Here is a 16,482-nt window from a genome sequence, read left to right as displayed (position 1 = left end):
GCACTGTATAAAGCAAGTTCTTCCTTTTCTATTTTAAAGCTTTTCTACCCTGTAGGAATGTATACATTATTTATGTTTGATTTGTAAGACCTCCTGAAGAACATGAACAGACCCCTACAAAGCCCTATGGTCTTGGCTTGAAATCTTTTACTCAATATGTTTCATTTGTATCTGGTAGTTCAGTCACTTTTTCAAAATTATTACTCAATATGTTGTTCTTTATCTTTTGTACCAACCTCATTGGATGCAAATCAAACATGGGGGGCTGAAGTTCAGCAAGCTCTATAGAAGTTATTCCTACTGCCCAAATATCACACAGCTGGTTATAACCACCCTTCCTCTCTACTGCAGCAACTTCTGGGGCCATCCTAGAAAAAACAACAAAATATTTTTAAAAATTAAACACATGATCTGAACTGTCCCAGCGTCCTCATACTTGATCTACTACTATCAAAAATGTTTGAAGGTTAAAAATTACACTTCCCTACAGTGCACTTTGCATTCTGCTGCCACTGTAATAAAAATATGCTTTTGATCTTTGCACATAACAGGGTTAAAGGCATTGAAGTAGTCAAAACAAATAGCCGTATAAGCTGCACTTACTTATGAAGCTAGATAGAATATGTGTGAGAGGGATTAAGGTTTTCTCTCACTAAAACTGCAGTTATGCCATTGGGCAGCAGGGGGTGTCAGACAAATTGGGGGAAACTACCTGTCCCAAAATGCCCTCAGCTTTGCAGTTCAGTGCCGAGATCCATTAGGGAAGGGATACAGCCCTGCTGAATCATAGGGATGGGACTCAGACATGGGTTGAGTACTTCTGCCCCAGACTGGAATCATTCAGGTGAGGTCCATGAGAGAGGAAGTCCAGGAAAAGCTACTTCAACTAGAGAGCCCATCCCTAGCTGTGGGTTGAGGAAAACCCTGGAAAGCAGAGGAATTCTTATGAGAGAGAGAGAGCCCTTCCCTAGCCGTGGGCTGAGCAAAAGCCCTAAAAATCAAGAAATCTGGCAAGGACTATTAAAGAGCTGACAGTGCAAGACTTTTGGTATATGACTGGCCAAGGTAAGCCAACCTTCTTATACTGAGGATTGTGGACTATGTATGGGACTAACTGGGACCAGCCCTTGAACCTCGCTTAAAAAAAATAGTTTATCCTTGAGCTGAGAAAGGTAACAGGCTCATCAGGTCTGTACTTAATTAAAAAAACTATTATACTGCAAGAGTGTCCAGGCTGTTTGTGTGAGTAGGAACAGGGTCCAGGAAAACTCAGACTGAACTCTGCCTCAGTGTGCATTTATAAAATTACCTCAGGGAAAGTATGCATATACATTACATCTTCCTTAAGGCAGTTTTAACTATGTATCTATAATGTGACAGTAAGTATCCATTCATACACATATATTTTATAGAACACATACATAATGTGCAATCCCACCCTGCTCCCCCTATTCCTTGCTCCCAGAAAAATCTAGGTATACAGTATACTGTGTAAACAAAGTTACTATGATTAATTTGCACCCAATTTTAGACATATACATTTGGGAAGATTAGGTTCTTATTTTGATAATCTTTCTACTACTACTACTAATTATGGTATAAGGGTATAGGAGTCCTGACTGTACGAGGGGGTACTGAAAAGATCTCAGCCCAACCAAATTCTTAAATTCTGAGCCTTATTTGCCACTATGGCTGAAAAGTGTTATTTTTATTTTGCAAAGTGCCAATTTGCAGAATTGTAATGCTATGTTTCTACATTGTTTCAGATCATTGATTGAACCATGTCAATTAAAAGTGTAGAATTTTCAAGTATGAAACTCTGAGCAGTCATGAAGTTCCTATTCCTGCAAAAGAAAACTCCAAAGGAATCCATAAATGTATGATTACAAACACTGAGTGACAAATGCCCATCATATTCTACAGAGAATATATGGTGTGCAAACTTTCAGTGTGGAGATTTCAAGGCCAAAGATGCAGCAAGGTCTGGGAGGCCTCAAACAGTGTCAACTCTTGAAATTGCCAACCATGTCCATAACCTGATTTTGGCAGATCGGTGAATATCAGCTAAAACAACTGATGAGATCCTGTAGAAATGAATGTAAGATATACAGGGATCCCGCAGTAATGCCGGCATACCTTTAACATTTCTTCTTATGCCTCCTGTGTCTACTGACTGAATGCCATGTTGTCTCACTGATCAGGGGGCAGGACTGGCAGGTTGCACTCATCAATTATCAGGCAAGTGCGTGTGGTGATTGTTGAGTGTGAACTCTAGCCCCGTCCCTGATACAGGGACGGGGCTGTTTGATGGTTTCTTCCGTTCTCTTTAGCATCTTGTGACCGGGACCAGGACCAAGTGAGCCAGCTGAGGTGCTAAGGTGGAGCAGCAGACTCTTTGGTGGACCACAGCAGCCACTGGAGAAGGTAGCAGTAGCCATTGGAGAGGACTAGTAGGAGGTGTTGGGGGTGGGGCACAGCAGAGCAGCAGACTCGGCGGCAGACCACAGCAGCTGTTGGGAGGAGGCAGCAGCAGTAGTGAGGTCTGCGGAGCACGTGCGCACAGCAGCTATTGGAGGACTCTGAAGCAGAGCAAGGCCGACAGTACAGAGTGGAGTAAGTAGCAAATCCTCTTGTATGTGGGAGGGGGGGAAGGGGAAGGGGGGAGTAGCTGTGGGATTCGATGGAAGGCCACTGTAGCCTGCCTGCTGATCTTAGTCTAATGCATATTTTCATCAAACCTGACCATGTCTACTATGGCTACTGAGGTAGCCAAATTTAGCTTGACCATGTCAAGTTTTAATCTGTTTTTTTTAATAGGCCATTTGATTTTTTTTTTAATTAGTTCTTATCTGGTGCTGTTCAGCCTTTTTTCTCTTCCATAGCACCTCTCTCATTTTTTGTTTCCCACTATCTTTACCAGGCATGGCTGACTGGAGTTGAGGCTGGATCTCTTAGAGGTAAAGACAGACAAGAGATTTAAGTACATCAGGTATTTTCCTTTCCCTCATAAGAAGACAAAAGAACAAGGAAAGGCCCTTATCTTCTTATGAGGAAAAGGAAAATAATTGATGTACTTAAATATAATTCATGTTGAGCTACAACCGAAAATAAGGCCAGCCAAATCCCTTTCTTTTCCTGCCCTTATATTTCTGGCATCAACTACATTTGGCATAAGATGAGAAATAGAACAATAAAATAGAAGCAGCAATTCAAAAAGCCTTGTGAAGCTGGGCATTTCTTTTTTTTACTCTCTGAATGTGATTTTTTTTTTTTTTTAATTGATGGGGAGTAGAAGAAAAAATTGTATGCGCTGGAATGTTTCTGTGTATTAATTTTGTGATGCTGATATTGTATCTAAAGAACATTTTGGCATGTATGAGAGCTCTGTGAGCATGTATCTGTTGTGCTCACTCACCCTGATTAACGCACAATTTTTGTGTGTTTAAAATTTGCATTGAATCATTAGAACCGACTACCCACACAGATCAGGTCGCTAGACTCACTAATGATCTTCTGCAGAACAGTAAAGACCTTTCTCTTCCGCCAATCGGGCCATTAAAAACTGCCTCCTCCATATACTTCTCCTAGTACTCTTCACTATGACCAGTCTGGTCTCTAGAATAAGCTCTGTTATTGTCTATTGTAAACTACTTGTTGTCACGACTAGTCTGTCTTCAAACGATTGTGAATGTCTACTTGTAACCCATTCTGAGCTTCTGGGAGAACGGGATAGATATCGAAATAAATAAATAGAAGCTTGCACTTAACACGTGGCTAATGTACATCGGCTCCTATTTGTGGTTGTGAAGGTGGCCTGTATAGTTTTCATTTCATATTTGCATGGCGATAAATTTATATTGTGAACATATAGGGCTCCTTTTATGAAGGCGCTTTAGGGCCTTAACGCTCAGAATAGCATGTGCTAAAATGCCGCGCGCTAGCCGCTACTGCCTCCTCTTGAGCAGGCAGTAGTTTTTCGGCTAGTATGCGCTAATCCGGTGCATGCGCTAAAAACGCTAGCGCACCTTCATAAAAGGAGTCCATAGTATTTCTATTTGTTATCTTTTGGCAGAAGTTTTTAGCTTGTTGTGAAGAGCTGCATTTTAAACATTTGTTAGCATTAAACTGTTTTGAACGAATTTTAATTTTGATGGGTTAAGCACTTTTTTTTTCCCTCTTCTAACTATAAATTTTGTCATTAGAGAATGCTTTTTATAAAATACACAAACAGAAAGGAGGAGAAAGTGATGTCATTCTACCGAATGGTAGAATAATTTTTGAGCTCCAATGGGGCTTGCTAACAAAGGCTATTAAACAGCTTCACAAGAGCGGCATTGCTCCCGCTTGCATGTGATTTGATGGTCGGAGTGCATGGCGAGTCGCCAAAGGTTGGAAAAGTTCTGTTTTAGTGAGACTGTGAGTAACAAACAGACGGCTAAAGTGCCAGTGTCGCCAGGGGCAAAATCCAAGATGGCGTCTTTAGGGCAGACTCAGTAGTCACCGGCTTCAGCCACACCGGAAGATAGTGCCGCGGCCCTGAAAACGACCTTGGAAGCCTTGTTCCAGGACTTAAAGGCGAAGATGAATGGTGTTCGGGAGGATGTTAAAACAGCGCTGGCCAAGCTCCAGGCGGAAGTGGACAACTTAGGTAGTCGGGTCGAGGCCTCCGAACAACACGTGTCGAGACTGGACGGGGAGATGACAGAAACTAAGACGGTGATGGCCCAGCAAGTAAAGGAGCTTGCAGAACTACAAGCGCAAATTGAGGATTTGGAAAATAGGTTCCGGAGAAGTAATTTGCGCTTCAAAGGCATACCGGAAAATGATCAACATAGAGACTGTATGGCAGTAGTGAAAGACTTTTGTAGTCAACTCCTGGGGCCTAAGGAGAATGTGGATGCGACGACTATTGTTATTTTGAGGGCACACCGCAGCCTGGGGTGAGCAGACTGGGCACACCAAAGGACATTATCACCTGCTTCAGGGATTACTTGTTTAAAGAAAAAATTCTCCAGGCGGCTCGGAGACGTCCACAATTCCAATGGAACGGGATTGTAGTGGGAGTTTTTCAAGATCTGGCTCTCACGACTCTGCAGAAGCGAAGGGCTTTTCAAGGGGTGACCCAGGTATCGCATGCAGAGGGTCATCGTTATCGCTGGCTGTTCCCTTTTGGAATTTGGCTGACTGTGAATGGAAAGTCACGCAGAGTGGATACTGTGGGAGACGCATGGCTCACCTTGAAAGACCTGGGTTGCAATAATTTGCCTATCGTTCCAGCTGGGGCGACGCTGAAGAAAGTGGGGAGACTAGTGGAGGACTGGCACACGGTTACCCGGTCGACTAAAAAGCTGTCTCTGATGGAGACCTGAGTGATTGTTGGGGGAGTTTGCTGGAGTTGTTGGGGGGAGTTTCAGTGCATTCTGGGGAGACTCTATGTTTGAGGACTTGGTTGTTCAGTAGTTGGAGAATGGGGAGACTATGTTTGGAGTGGGTTCCTGGTTCTACAGAGGGTTAGATAAGGGGTGAATGTATGCTATTGAGGAGGGTGTGTAGATGTGTGGTATGGGTTGTGTGTGTGGATGATACCCCGAGAAGGGGACCTGGGGGGGCATGATGTGATGAATGAGGCTGGGGTGGAGGGGGGGAAGTATGAAACCAGCGAAGGGAGGGTCAGCGAAGTGGGAGTTTAAACACTAACGCTTGGGAGATGCTGACATTGCTAAAGAGGATTGGGCATGGCTGGGAAGTGTGGGGTGGCAGTTGCCTTTTGGGGGAGACTTCATTCTTTCTCGTTGGCTGGTCTGGCGGATGCTGGGTCAGCAGTTGTGGGGGGAGGAGGGGAGGAGGGAATATAGGGAAACATGGGGGTAGTGGGGGGGGAACAGGGGGACAGGGTCTGAGCGGGATGTACTTAGGATCCTGGAATATTAATGCTCAACAAACTTATATCAGGATAGATGGGCTCTAGGTTCATAGGAATCAATGGGGAAAGAGTCTCCTCCCCTGGAGGACTCGGAGGACACACGGGACATGGATGCTCTTCGGCTGGCTATCCATCACAAACCTGGCATGATGTGGGGTAAAAAGGCCATGTTGATTTTAAGCAAAACTGAGGGGTTTTGTGGCAGATGGAGGCTTTAGAAAAAAAGATCATTTAAAATCCAAGATGGCCACCGCCAGGATAACTGTGCCAAAAACGACCTGCGGAGACATCCCTGATGGACAAAAAACACAGGAAAAGGGGTTTTAGAGGAGGGAGACCTAGGCTCTGGTTGCAGAAACCTTCAAAATTGACTTTTGAAGACACCCTCCCCTCCGATTTTCCCCATAGACTATAACAACTTTACTCACTGTGCCATGTGGTGCCTGCCTGCTTCAATATAGGAACTCAGCTGTACAAATGGAGAAGAGCTCTGCCTTATAGATTCGCTGGATGAACCTGGTGTTTGTGCTGCCAGTTGGACCGAGGTAAGTCTCAGCCTCAACCCCCTGAAAACCTTGTTGTGAAAGGGGGAGGATGGCGCAGCCAGCCTACTATTAATCTCAGCTGAGCCAAAGAGCCCAAACAGCCTGCACTCAAGCTCCTGACTAAATCAGGGATGCGAGAAACTATGCAAGGGACAGCTCCTGAGCTATAAAAAATACCAACAGGATGGATAGCTAGGTGTCCCCAAGAGACTGATCCTGCTAGCAGCAGATATCTGCAGTGTGAGTCTGCATCTTCTCCCAGGCAGAAGTCCCCACAAGTGGAAACCTCTGGGCACTCCAAACAAATACTGAGAAAAAATAACAAAACTACAGAGCAGATCAGAAATTAAATACTTCTGAGCAACTTGCACGCAGAAAAACTGAGGGGACAGGAGCAGTTCCCTGGAAAGGAGCCAGCGTTAAAAATATGATTGACAGTTTTCTGCAAGCAACTTGCAGGTTCAGATACAAGGCCCTACAGTTCAGGCCCACTGGACAAATTGCACTAGCAGCAGGAATAAAGGAATACAATAAAAATAAAGAATTATGACAAAAACTAAGAAAACTGATGACAAGAAAGCAGCAAAATATCAAAACGTTTGATGTGCTGAAGAGAACACTGAAGATACTGCTTTTCAACTCTGTGGAAAATGAAGAACTGCAGGTCCCACAAACTGCTGAGCAGGAAGGCACCAGCAAGCGCATGGTACAGACAGTGCCTTAAAAAAATTTTAAGTGACAGTGCAGTTGGTAGTGTCCTTACTGGGTTCCATGGATGACATCAACACATGTGAGAATATAATGCTTGCTTGTGCTCAGAAAAGAAGAACTATTTTATCAAAATAGAAATAAATATTACCAGTATGGTGTGCCAATGAAAGATTTCCTCTTGGCAATAGTAGCTGTTATCTGTGCAGATACTCCAAAATCAGCTACAAGAAAATAACAGAAAAAGTTCTTATTAAGCTTACTCTGCTGGAAGGATGCCATAAATGAAACCCCCGATTCTGTACAGGTTTTACTAAATAGTGCCTAGTTAAAAATCTACATAACTGTACAAAATATTCTAACAAATCCTATAAAAATGATTTATAGTAGTGTCAAGCTTCAAAGGAAAACTTCACAAATTGTTACAGTATAATACATTTACATGACCTTTAATGCAATAACATAGCACTTCGTAGCAGCCTATGCCCACCTGTACTACATATCTTAACTATAAATAAAAGCATTTTATAATCAGTTAATATTTGTCAATTGTATTTTAATTTTAAACCAAATTAGAAACTCTAAGATCAGAATTGTTGGTCTGTGCAGGCTGTGTTCATATCAAGATCCTACAACTTAGATTAAATAATGTACATTTTATTTATGCCTCAAATTTTTACAAAACTCTGTTCTGTTTGCATTGAGGCACCAATCATCAGTCTATTTTACTTATTCATTCAAATTTCTATACCATTCTTCCAGGGGAACTCAGAACGGTTTACATGAAATTAATTCAGGTATTCAATTTTTTCCGTCTGTCCTGATGGACTCACAATCTAATATACCTAATATACTTCAGGTTTTGTTTTTTTGAGGTTTTTTGTTGTTGTTTTTTTGCAATATCATATTTATTGAGACACAAGGAAACCATAATTACATGTGAATGCTGAAAAGATGAAAACAGAACAAGGACATATCAACAGTACAGCTGTAAAAAGGCTATACCTATGCCAGAATCACAGAAGAGTACCCTGGGCCAATCAGGCCTTAGGGTTAGTGGGGATGGGCAGACCCGCTATGCCTAAGGCCTGATTGGTCTAGGCTATGCCTAAGGCCTGATTGGTCTAGGCTTCTAGAGCCTGGGCCAATCAGGCCTTAGACTTAGCGGGGATGGACCGGGAAGGGGCGGGCCCGCCTCATTTCAATGAGGCGGGCCTGCCAGCTGGACGGCTGCAAGATCCGGCCGGCCAGCCAAAAATTTAGAGGTTTCTTTGGGGGGAGGTTAGGGAGTCATCGGGGGGTGGTGGCGTGGGGGGGCATTAGCGAGGAATCCGGAGGGGAGTGTGGCATTCCGGCAGGAGGGGTTGGGCACCCTCCTGCCGGTCGCAGCCGCTATACTTATCGCGGCAGGGAAATCCCTTGCCGCGATAAGTATAGCGGCCGCATCTACTTACAGTGTAGGCCAGCATTTTGCTGGCCTACATTGTAAGCATCTCTTCTTCTACTAGGGAGACTCGTAGGGCCGCCTAGGTTCGTCTAAGGCCATTAGGCGAGCTTAGGCGGTCTTGCGGGCCTCCCTAGGCTCCCAGAGGCACCTTCAATATAGGGGGCCTGCCTGGGAAGCATTTCTTTTTTTAAAACGTGGATCCCAATTAGCTGATTAGACAGCTGTAGGACGCCTACAGCTGCCTAAAATCGGGACGCACTTGCAGAATCAGGGCCCAAATGCTCATGAATCTATCTGAGAAGGGCCACAACATTATATAGACGGATGTCTGGTAAGCCTAGTCCACCCCTATCCCTTCTTTGGGTCAATTTAAGGAAATTGATATGGGCCACCCTGCCTCTCTAAATGAACGAGCGGAACACAGAATGGAAAAGACGTTCATCGCTGGGAGAAATCCAGATGGGAATGGTTTGAAGCAGGTACAAAAGCTTTGGAAACATAAGCATTTTGATTAAGGCCACTCATCCCATCAGGGAGAGAGGGAGCGCATGCCATTTATGACAAAGAGTTTTGATTTTTCCAATAGTGGCCGAGATGTTGGCTTCGTACAGTTTGTGAGGGTCACATAATACCCAGATATTTCAACTTTCCAGGTGCAATGCCAATTCCTAACCATCTGCAACAGGGCTCAGAAGCGTCTGCCCCCAGCAGCAAGGCCTCAATTTTGTCGAAATTGTTCTTGAGTTCTGAAAATTGCCCGTACAGGGTGATAATAGACATAAGAGAGGGCATGGTGCAGTCAGCATGCCCGACATATAACAACATGTCAGCCGCAAACATGCTAATGCAGAATATGCGGGCACCCACCCGTAAACCCTCCAAACTAGTGTCCTGCTGAATGCGGGCCACCAGGGGCTCCAAAGATAGATTTATTTGAAAGTACTTACCTAATTTCACATGGCCATTATCAGTGAGAAGAATATTTGCTCCCTTTAAAAGAGAGGAAAAAACAAGTTTCAATACATCTTTAGCAGCCTGATCATACAATAAAGGGTTTTTCTTTTGTTATACAACTTATAAAAACTGAGTTCATTACAAAATGACAAAGTTAAGGATGTGCTATTCCATAGAATATACGATATGGTATGCTATATTTAGCATATACTGAATTGCACTGGTTGTCGGGTAGACTGCAGAGGGTCGGAGTGAAGGGCCAATATTCTGACTGGCGGGGAGTCACAAGCGGTGTGCCACAGGGATCGGTGCTGGGGCCGTTACTCTTCAACATATTTATCAATGACCTGGAAAAGGAGGCAAAGTGCGCGGTTATAAAATTTGCAGACGATACCAAACTGTGCGGCAGAGTTAGGTCCAGGGAGGAGTGTGAGGACCTGCAAAGGGACCTGGACAAGCTGGAAGACTGGGCAAACAAATGGCAAATGCGCTTTAACGTGGAAAAATGCAAGGTCATGCATATAGGGAAAAATAACCCGTTGTTCAACTACAAATTGGGGGGGGGCATTGTTGGGAGACAGCAGACTTGAGAGACTTGGGTGTGCTGGTGGATGCATCACTGAAGCCATCTGCACAGTGCGCAGCAGCCTCGAAAAAAGCCAACAGGATGCTGGGCATCATAAAGAGGGGCATAACAACCAGGACGCGGGAAGTCATCATGCCATTGTATCGAGCGATGGTGCGTCCACATCTGGAATACTGCGTTCAGTATTGGTTGCCGCACCTCAAGAAGGACATGGCGGTACTTGAGAGAGTCCAAAGGAGAGCAACGAAACTGGTAAAAGGGCTGGAACACTGCCCATACGCCGAGAGGTTGGATAGGCTGGGGCTCTTCTCTCTGGAAAAAAGGAGGCTCAGGGGAGATATAATAGAGACCTTCAAGATCATGAGGGGCATAGAGAGGGTGGATAGGGACAGATTCTTTAGACTGAAGGGGACAACAAGTACGAGGGGGCATTCGGAGAAACTGAAGGGAGATAGGTTCAAAACAAATGCAAGGAAGTTATTTTTCACCCAAAGGGTCGTGGACACTTGGAATGCGCTACCGGAGGAAGTGATCAGGCAGAGTACGGTACAGGGATTCAAACAGGGATTGGACGGATTCCTGAGGGATAAAGGGATCGTGAGATACTGAGGGAGGAGCTGGGATGTAACACAAGTATAGAAAGCTAACCAGGTAATAAGTATAGAAACCCAACCAGATCGTGCATGTGCAAGACCGGAGGGTTAGGACTTCGATGGGAAGATAGGACTTCAATGAGAAACCAAGGTGGCAAGGGAGCCCCTTCTGGTGATTCAGACAGGTCGTGACCTGTTTGGGCCGCCGCAGGAGCGGACTGCAGGGCAGGATGGACCTATGGTCTGACCGGCGGAGGCACTGCTTATGTTCTTATGTCATAGATTCAGAATTATCTCATAAGATACATAATGTACCTGAATCCAGAGGCAGAGAGATAGATGCACTAAACATGATCGGTAAGACTGTATGGGTTGCTCCGATCCAATTTTTGGCCAATTCTAAAAGAGTTATTGATGCACTAAAAATTTTGCATGCAAATGATTTGCACGGAGGTTCATCGTAATCCCTGTCTCTTCCATCCAATTGATCGCTATAAGAGTGACTCAGACATGCACAGAGCTGGCAGGGGAAGCCTCCTGTCACTCAGTTTGCTAGGGGCAGGAAACCTTTATTTCATATTTAAAAAAAACAAAATTTAATGGACAGATGTTGTGGGTGCTGCAAGTTTCTTCTCTAACTCTACCTGCCTGCTTGCACAACTGGGTTAATTAAGACTGAGTAATGCTCTCAAGTCAGTCCTGGTTGCTATCTGCCTTTTTTTTTCTTCTTCTTACAGTACCCTTCTCTCTTCCCTCTGAACTCTATTATAAATCTCAATTGGATTCATAATGGTTCTTTGCCCCACCTTGTCACCCAAGCTCAGGATCAGGTCAATGCTACCTGACTTCCTCATTGGTGGGTAGATAGAACGACAGATTAGTTTCTTACCTTTGCTAATTTTCTTTCTTGTAAATCCACGCTCTATTCTTGGACAAGTAGGTTATGGAGCCCATATCACGAGACTGCTTATAGGAAGCATTGTCTACATCATTTTTTAGACCCTCCCCTCACCTCTTACCTCAGGACTGCCCTCAGGTACCCAGTTGCTTTCCTACAAGCGAGACAGTAGGAGCTAGTCTTTTCTGCTCGTGGTTTTTTTTCTTCTGTTTTGGCAGCAGGCTGCTAGGACATAGGATGCATAACCCACTTGTTTAAGAATAGAGTGGGAGTATACAAGAACTACTTTTACCATAATTCAGATTTCCCTTGAGGCTTGACTCTCACAGAAGGCTTCTCCTAGTGGACTGTTTCATTTGGCTCCAGGGAAACATACAACACTAGTCCTACTTGGCTCCTGCTCTTCTCAAGCCACACCCCTGGACTGGTTTTCCTTACTTGGTATAGCTTTTCCAGCTTACCTAGGGGGAGAATGGCATTAGGGACTATATTTCCCACTATTCTTTGGGATTCCTCCCTTCACAGAGCTGGGGTTGTCTGTTTCCTTGAGTTCTTGCAGCCACCCCTCCCCCAATGGTATCACAGTAATGTGTTTCCTCATGTCCTTCCCCATACCCAGCTGCTGATTCTCAGCCTTCTCCCAATTTATTAAGGTCTCTCTCAATTTTTCAGACACAAGATTTTAGGAGTGTCTTTCAGGGAAATATGCATCCCTATGCCTTGCAGCATGTAATGATCAAGGCACTTGATCATACTATTCTACCCTACCTCCCTCAGCCCAGACAAACATTCCACCAAGATGAAATTAAAGAATTGGGAGGTTTTAAGCAGTTCTAAAGTTTTAATAGGAACATTCATTGCAAATGGAGCTAGGCAGCAAGTTCAAAAATGTGATAGCCAAATAGAAAAAAAAGCTAAACAAGCAAGTAGACTCCAGTCTAGTACAGGAAACTGGTGGCATGATTTTCTTACCTTGAGATGGGAGGAGTAACGGAAGAAACATATGGGATGAGAATTAAAGTGAAGATCTAGTGTCAAATGCTTCATAGGCATATGCATTATTTAGTGTATATTTATAGTTATATGGATTCTATGTATGTTTAGATGAAATCCAATAAACAGATATGTTTCTGTTTTATTAAATTATCATTAGGTGGGTGGGTGGGAGAAAATGGTTGGTTATGTTTATTTGATAGTTAAATGTGCTTATATTGACTTATTATATATGATATATTTATGTATTGCACTATTACAGATTGGAAAATCAATAAAGATTAAAAAAATAATAATAAAATGAAGATATTTTAAATGTTGAAAAAAAAAAACAAAAAAACAACTTACCTTTATGTCTCTGTGCATTTTTCCCTTATTATGAAGATAGTATAATCCCTATGATAAAGAAAAAAAAAAGTAAATTAATAACTATAGATAATAAATAAGGCAAGTTTGAGAGTCCCATGGCCTTTTAAAATAATTTCCCCAGATAGGGGGGAAAAAAAGCCACCACAGAATTTGATAGGGCCCTTCAACATTTAAAAACATCATTATGCATCACTTATTGGAGGGAGTTTTCATTTTTAAAATCTTATCTGCGATATCCTGAACTACTATTTATGTCAATTCAATATAACAACTCTTAAATACTGTAAGAGTTTTTCTCATGTTATATATTTGCAAGATAAATTACATAACAGCTATTACATGCACTAATAATTTACAAGGCTCCTCCAAATCCTACAAGGTATTTTAAACCCTAAGGTTTGAGCAAAAAAGTGAAACTATCTGAATATCTGTGTTCTTGTTGATAAAGATAGAAGATACTTGTGATGGTTGGTATATCAAGCCACGAATAAACCTGAAACTTGAAGAGATTTATACCTCTGCTTTGTAATTCTGGGCAATACAATGTACATATGTTTGAATAAACCAAAAATATGTATGTTGCTTCTTCACCCCAGGGAACACAGCCTCAATCAATGGTTAAAATAACTGTTTTGTTCAACACAAACACTTTCACAAATGGATAAGCTGGGCAAGCCTGCTATTATTGCCCTCAAAGCTACTACAAGGTTTTCTGTTTATCCATGCTAAAATTTTCATTGTGAAGCTTATGCATAAGACACAATCATTTTTTTCTTCTATTTTAGGACTAAGGAACCTGAACTCTAGCTTGGCATCCAAACCAGACTCTTGAGACTTAAGAGTCAGCACAAAAATACTCTGGGGAAAAAAGCAAAGAGGCTACAGGCTGGTTATTCACATCAAATTGAGTGAAACTGATAAAATACATGATGCTCTGCACTCTCCACATGCTGAGCTATACCTCTGGAATTTGGAGTTCCAAGCTGAAAACACAATGAACTCCTTCAGAGGGTCTTCAAAAGCCCAGAAGGCTTGATACTAAAACTCTAAGGACTATACCCTGGATAGAGGCAGGCACATTCTCCAGATGTGAACAAGTTGGGGGGGGGGGGGAGAAATCAGGACAGCAACCTGAATATCATGGTTTTTACACCTATGTATCAAAAGACAACTGTTTCTGATGTTCCATCCTTTTGTTCAGCACTGCACAATCTTTTCTTGGCTTCACATTCAAGGGCTTAAGGGCCCAATATGTACACAAGTTAAGAAAGCAAGATTGCTCTCACCTCTGAGTCTTAACCTTTGCTTTGCTGATGAAGTGGATATATAGTATGATTTCCTGTCAATTCTACAATCAATTTGATTGCCTTGATCATATTCATTCATGCGACGTAGGCCTGAACCTTAATCTCGCAGTACTTAATTGCCTTGCGAATGATATAAAGGATCAAGACATTTGAATCGCTCTGTAGATGCAGTATTTTTTCTGTAGGACATCTAATCTTAGGATGCTGACTGACAGAACGTTAATGTTGATTTCCTATTATTTCTTGTGGGTATGCTACTGATACACGCATGGTTGCCAGGATACAGACGCTGGAGTTTCTCCAGCACGTCTTGATGCCGCACGCAAAGTTCAATGGCAGATCAGCTGACGTAAAAGACTGTTAATTACAAACCACGGCCATGTTATACACTAAACTACATCTCCCTCAATTGGTAAGCGCTGGGTTTCTGCTGTAGCCTTTTTATTAGCTTTTTTTATTTTGCTGTTATTTTGTATCTACTTTTCTTTTTGAAAGTCTGTTTCTATTCAGTGGGCTAAGTGATATAGAAATAATTTTAAACCACATCTGGGGCCTATACTTTTTCTCTACTCAGTCTTGAAGCTTTGACAGTAAGAGATATTGAGTGGATGAAGTGTGTTTTATTGTTTCAGTTCCCCTCGACCCTGAAGAAAGTTTCTTTGAAACATGCATGTCGAGTGAGGAGGTGCAGATGAAATTTGAGAATCCACTATAAGCTAAGTGGTTTACACTAATTTTATGGATATAATTTAAAAAAATAAGTTAAAAAAAGAGAAGAAAAACTTGAAGCTAACAAGCTATTAAAGAAAAAAAGTTCAATAAAGGCTTGGACTGATGAAGACTTTTGCAGCTAGTAGTATCAAATGCCTGGCTGCACTCTGAAGGTCCATACAAAAATCTCTTACATATGTGGCTGCTAGATGTTAAGCGGTGAACATATAGCTGTACACAAAGTGCGATAAGGTTTCAGTTTATTAATTAGTACTTCTCATGTTTGGATTTATAGCCAAATATAGACAGTTAATACAAAATAAAAGAAAAAAGGCTCATGTGAAATGCCACAGGAATAACCAGATGGTCTGTCACAAGAAGCCAAATACTAAAAATACAAGGCATACTATTTTTGACAAATCAATAAAAAAACTTTCAGAAGCTTAAACTGACTAGGGGAAATAGGATGATCAAGAAAGTTGTAGTGTGCCTCAGAACCTATCAGTATAAATAACTTGCCCAAAAAATTTCCCCCAAGATCAGAAAGGGGCTTCTGCTTCATAAAACTGTCCTTATCCTGCCAAAAAAAAAACCCAAACCTTCAAGCTGAGATATGCTACAAGCCCAAAACTTTGAGAATAGTTCTAAAAAATATTCCAGCAGAGCCAAATAAAACAGCATAATGCATATATGTATGACTGCTACTTCTCCTTCAATTTAACTGATGTTCTCTAAACAGCATTATAGATTAGAACTAAAAAACACTGAAAACATTACTATTCTCTAAGCATCTAGCATCTTGTTCCTCTTAATTTTTCTTATTGCCTTCTCTATGTCTTTTTGGTTTAATTTTTTCTTCTTTTTTTATTTAATCATTAATATTGTTGCTACAAGTGTTTAAGCCCGCTACATTAAGGGGTGCTAGACTAGATGTGTCTGTCTGTCTGTCTTTCTCTCTCTCTCCTTTTCTGCTGTCTGTATGTCTTCCTTTCTCCTTGGTCACTTTCTTCACTCAGGCCCAACAATTGTCCCTTTCTATTCCCTCCCTCCTTCCTATGTCCTTAGTGCCCCCAGTGCCTCCTTCCTATGTCCTTAGTGCCCCCTTCCTATGTCCTTAGTCCCCCAGTGCCTCCTTCCCATGTCCTTAGTGCCCCCAGTGCCCCCTTCCTATGTCCTTAGTGCCCCCTTCTTATGTCCTTAGTGCCCCAGTGCCTCCTTCCCATGTCCTTAGTGCCCCCAGTGCCCCCTTCCTATATCCTTAGTGCCCCCTTCCTATGTCCTTGGTGCCCCCAGTGCCTCCTTCCCATGTTTTTAGTGCCCCCAGTGCCTCCTTCCCATGTCCTTAGTGCCCCTTCCCATGTCCTTAGTGCCCCTTCCCATGTCCTTAGTGCCCCCAGTGCTTCCTTCCCATGTCCTTAGTGCCCCTTCCCATGTCCATAGTGCCCCAG

General features: G+C 42.6%; 1 protein-coding gene across 8 annotated transcripts in view; it reads right to left on the bottom strand.

The window, feature by feature from the left end:
• Positions 1 to 16,482, bottom strand: part of MAP4K3 (mitogen-activated protein kinase kinase kinase kinase 3) — a 294,708-nt gene that overhangs the window by 206,727 nt on the left and 71,499 nt on the right. For all 8 annotated transcript variants that reach the window (XM_033936081.1, XM_033936082.1, XM_033936076.1 and 5 more), the window contains 4 exons: positions 12,996 to 13,043; positions 9,571 to 9,613; positions 7,328 to 7,400; positions 237 to 368 (listed from right to left, as the gene is read on the bottom strand). In XM_033936081.1, coding sequence (XP_033791972.1) covers positions 237 to 368; positions 7,328 to 7,400; positions 9,571 to 9,613; positions 12,996 to 13,043 — 296 coding nt within the window. The remainder of the gene's footprint in view (positions 1 to 236; positions 369 to 7,327; positions 7,401 to 9,570; positions 9,614 to 12,995; positions 13,044 to 16,482) is intronic.

Source organism: Geotrypetes seraphini, chromosome 3, assembly GCF_902459505.1.
Source record: "Geotrypetes seraphini chromosome 3, aGeoSer1.1, whole genome shotgun sequence".
NCBI lineage: Eukaryota > Metazoa > Chordata > Amphibia > Gymnophiona > Dermophiidae > Geotrypetes > Geotrypetes seraphini.
The sequence above is the reverse complement of the archived record's forward strand: the minus strand, read 5'-3'. Positions and strand labels throughout refer to the sequence as shown.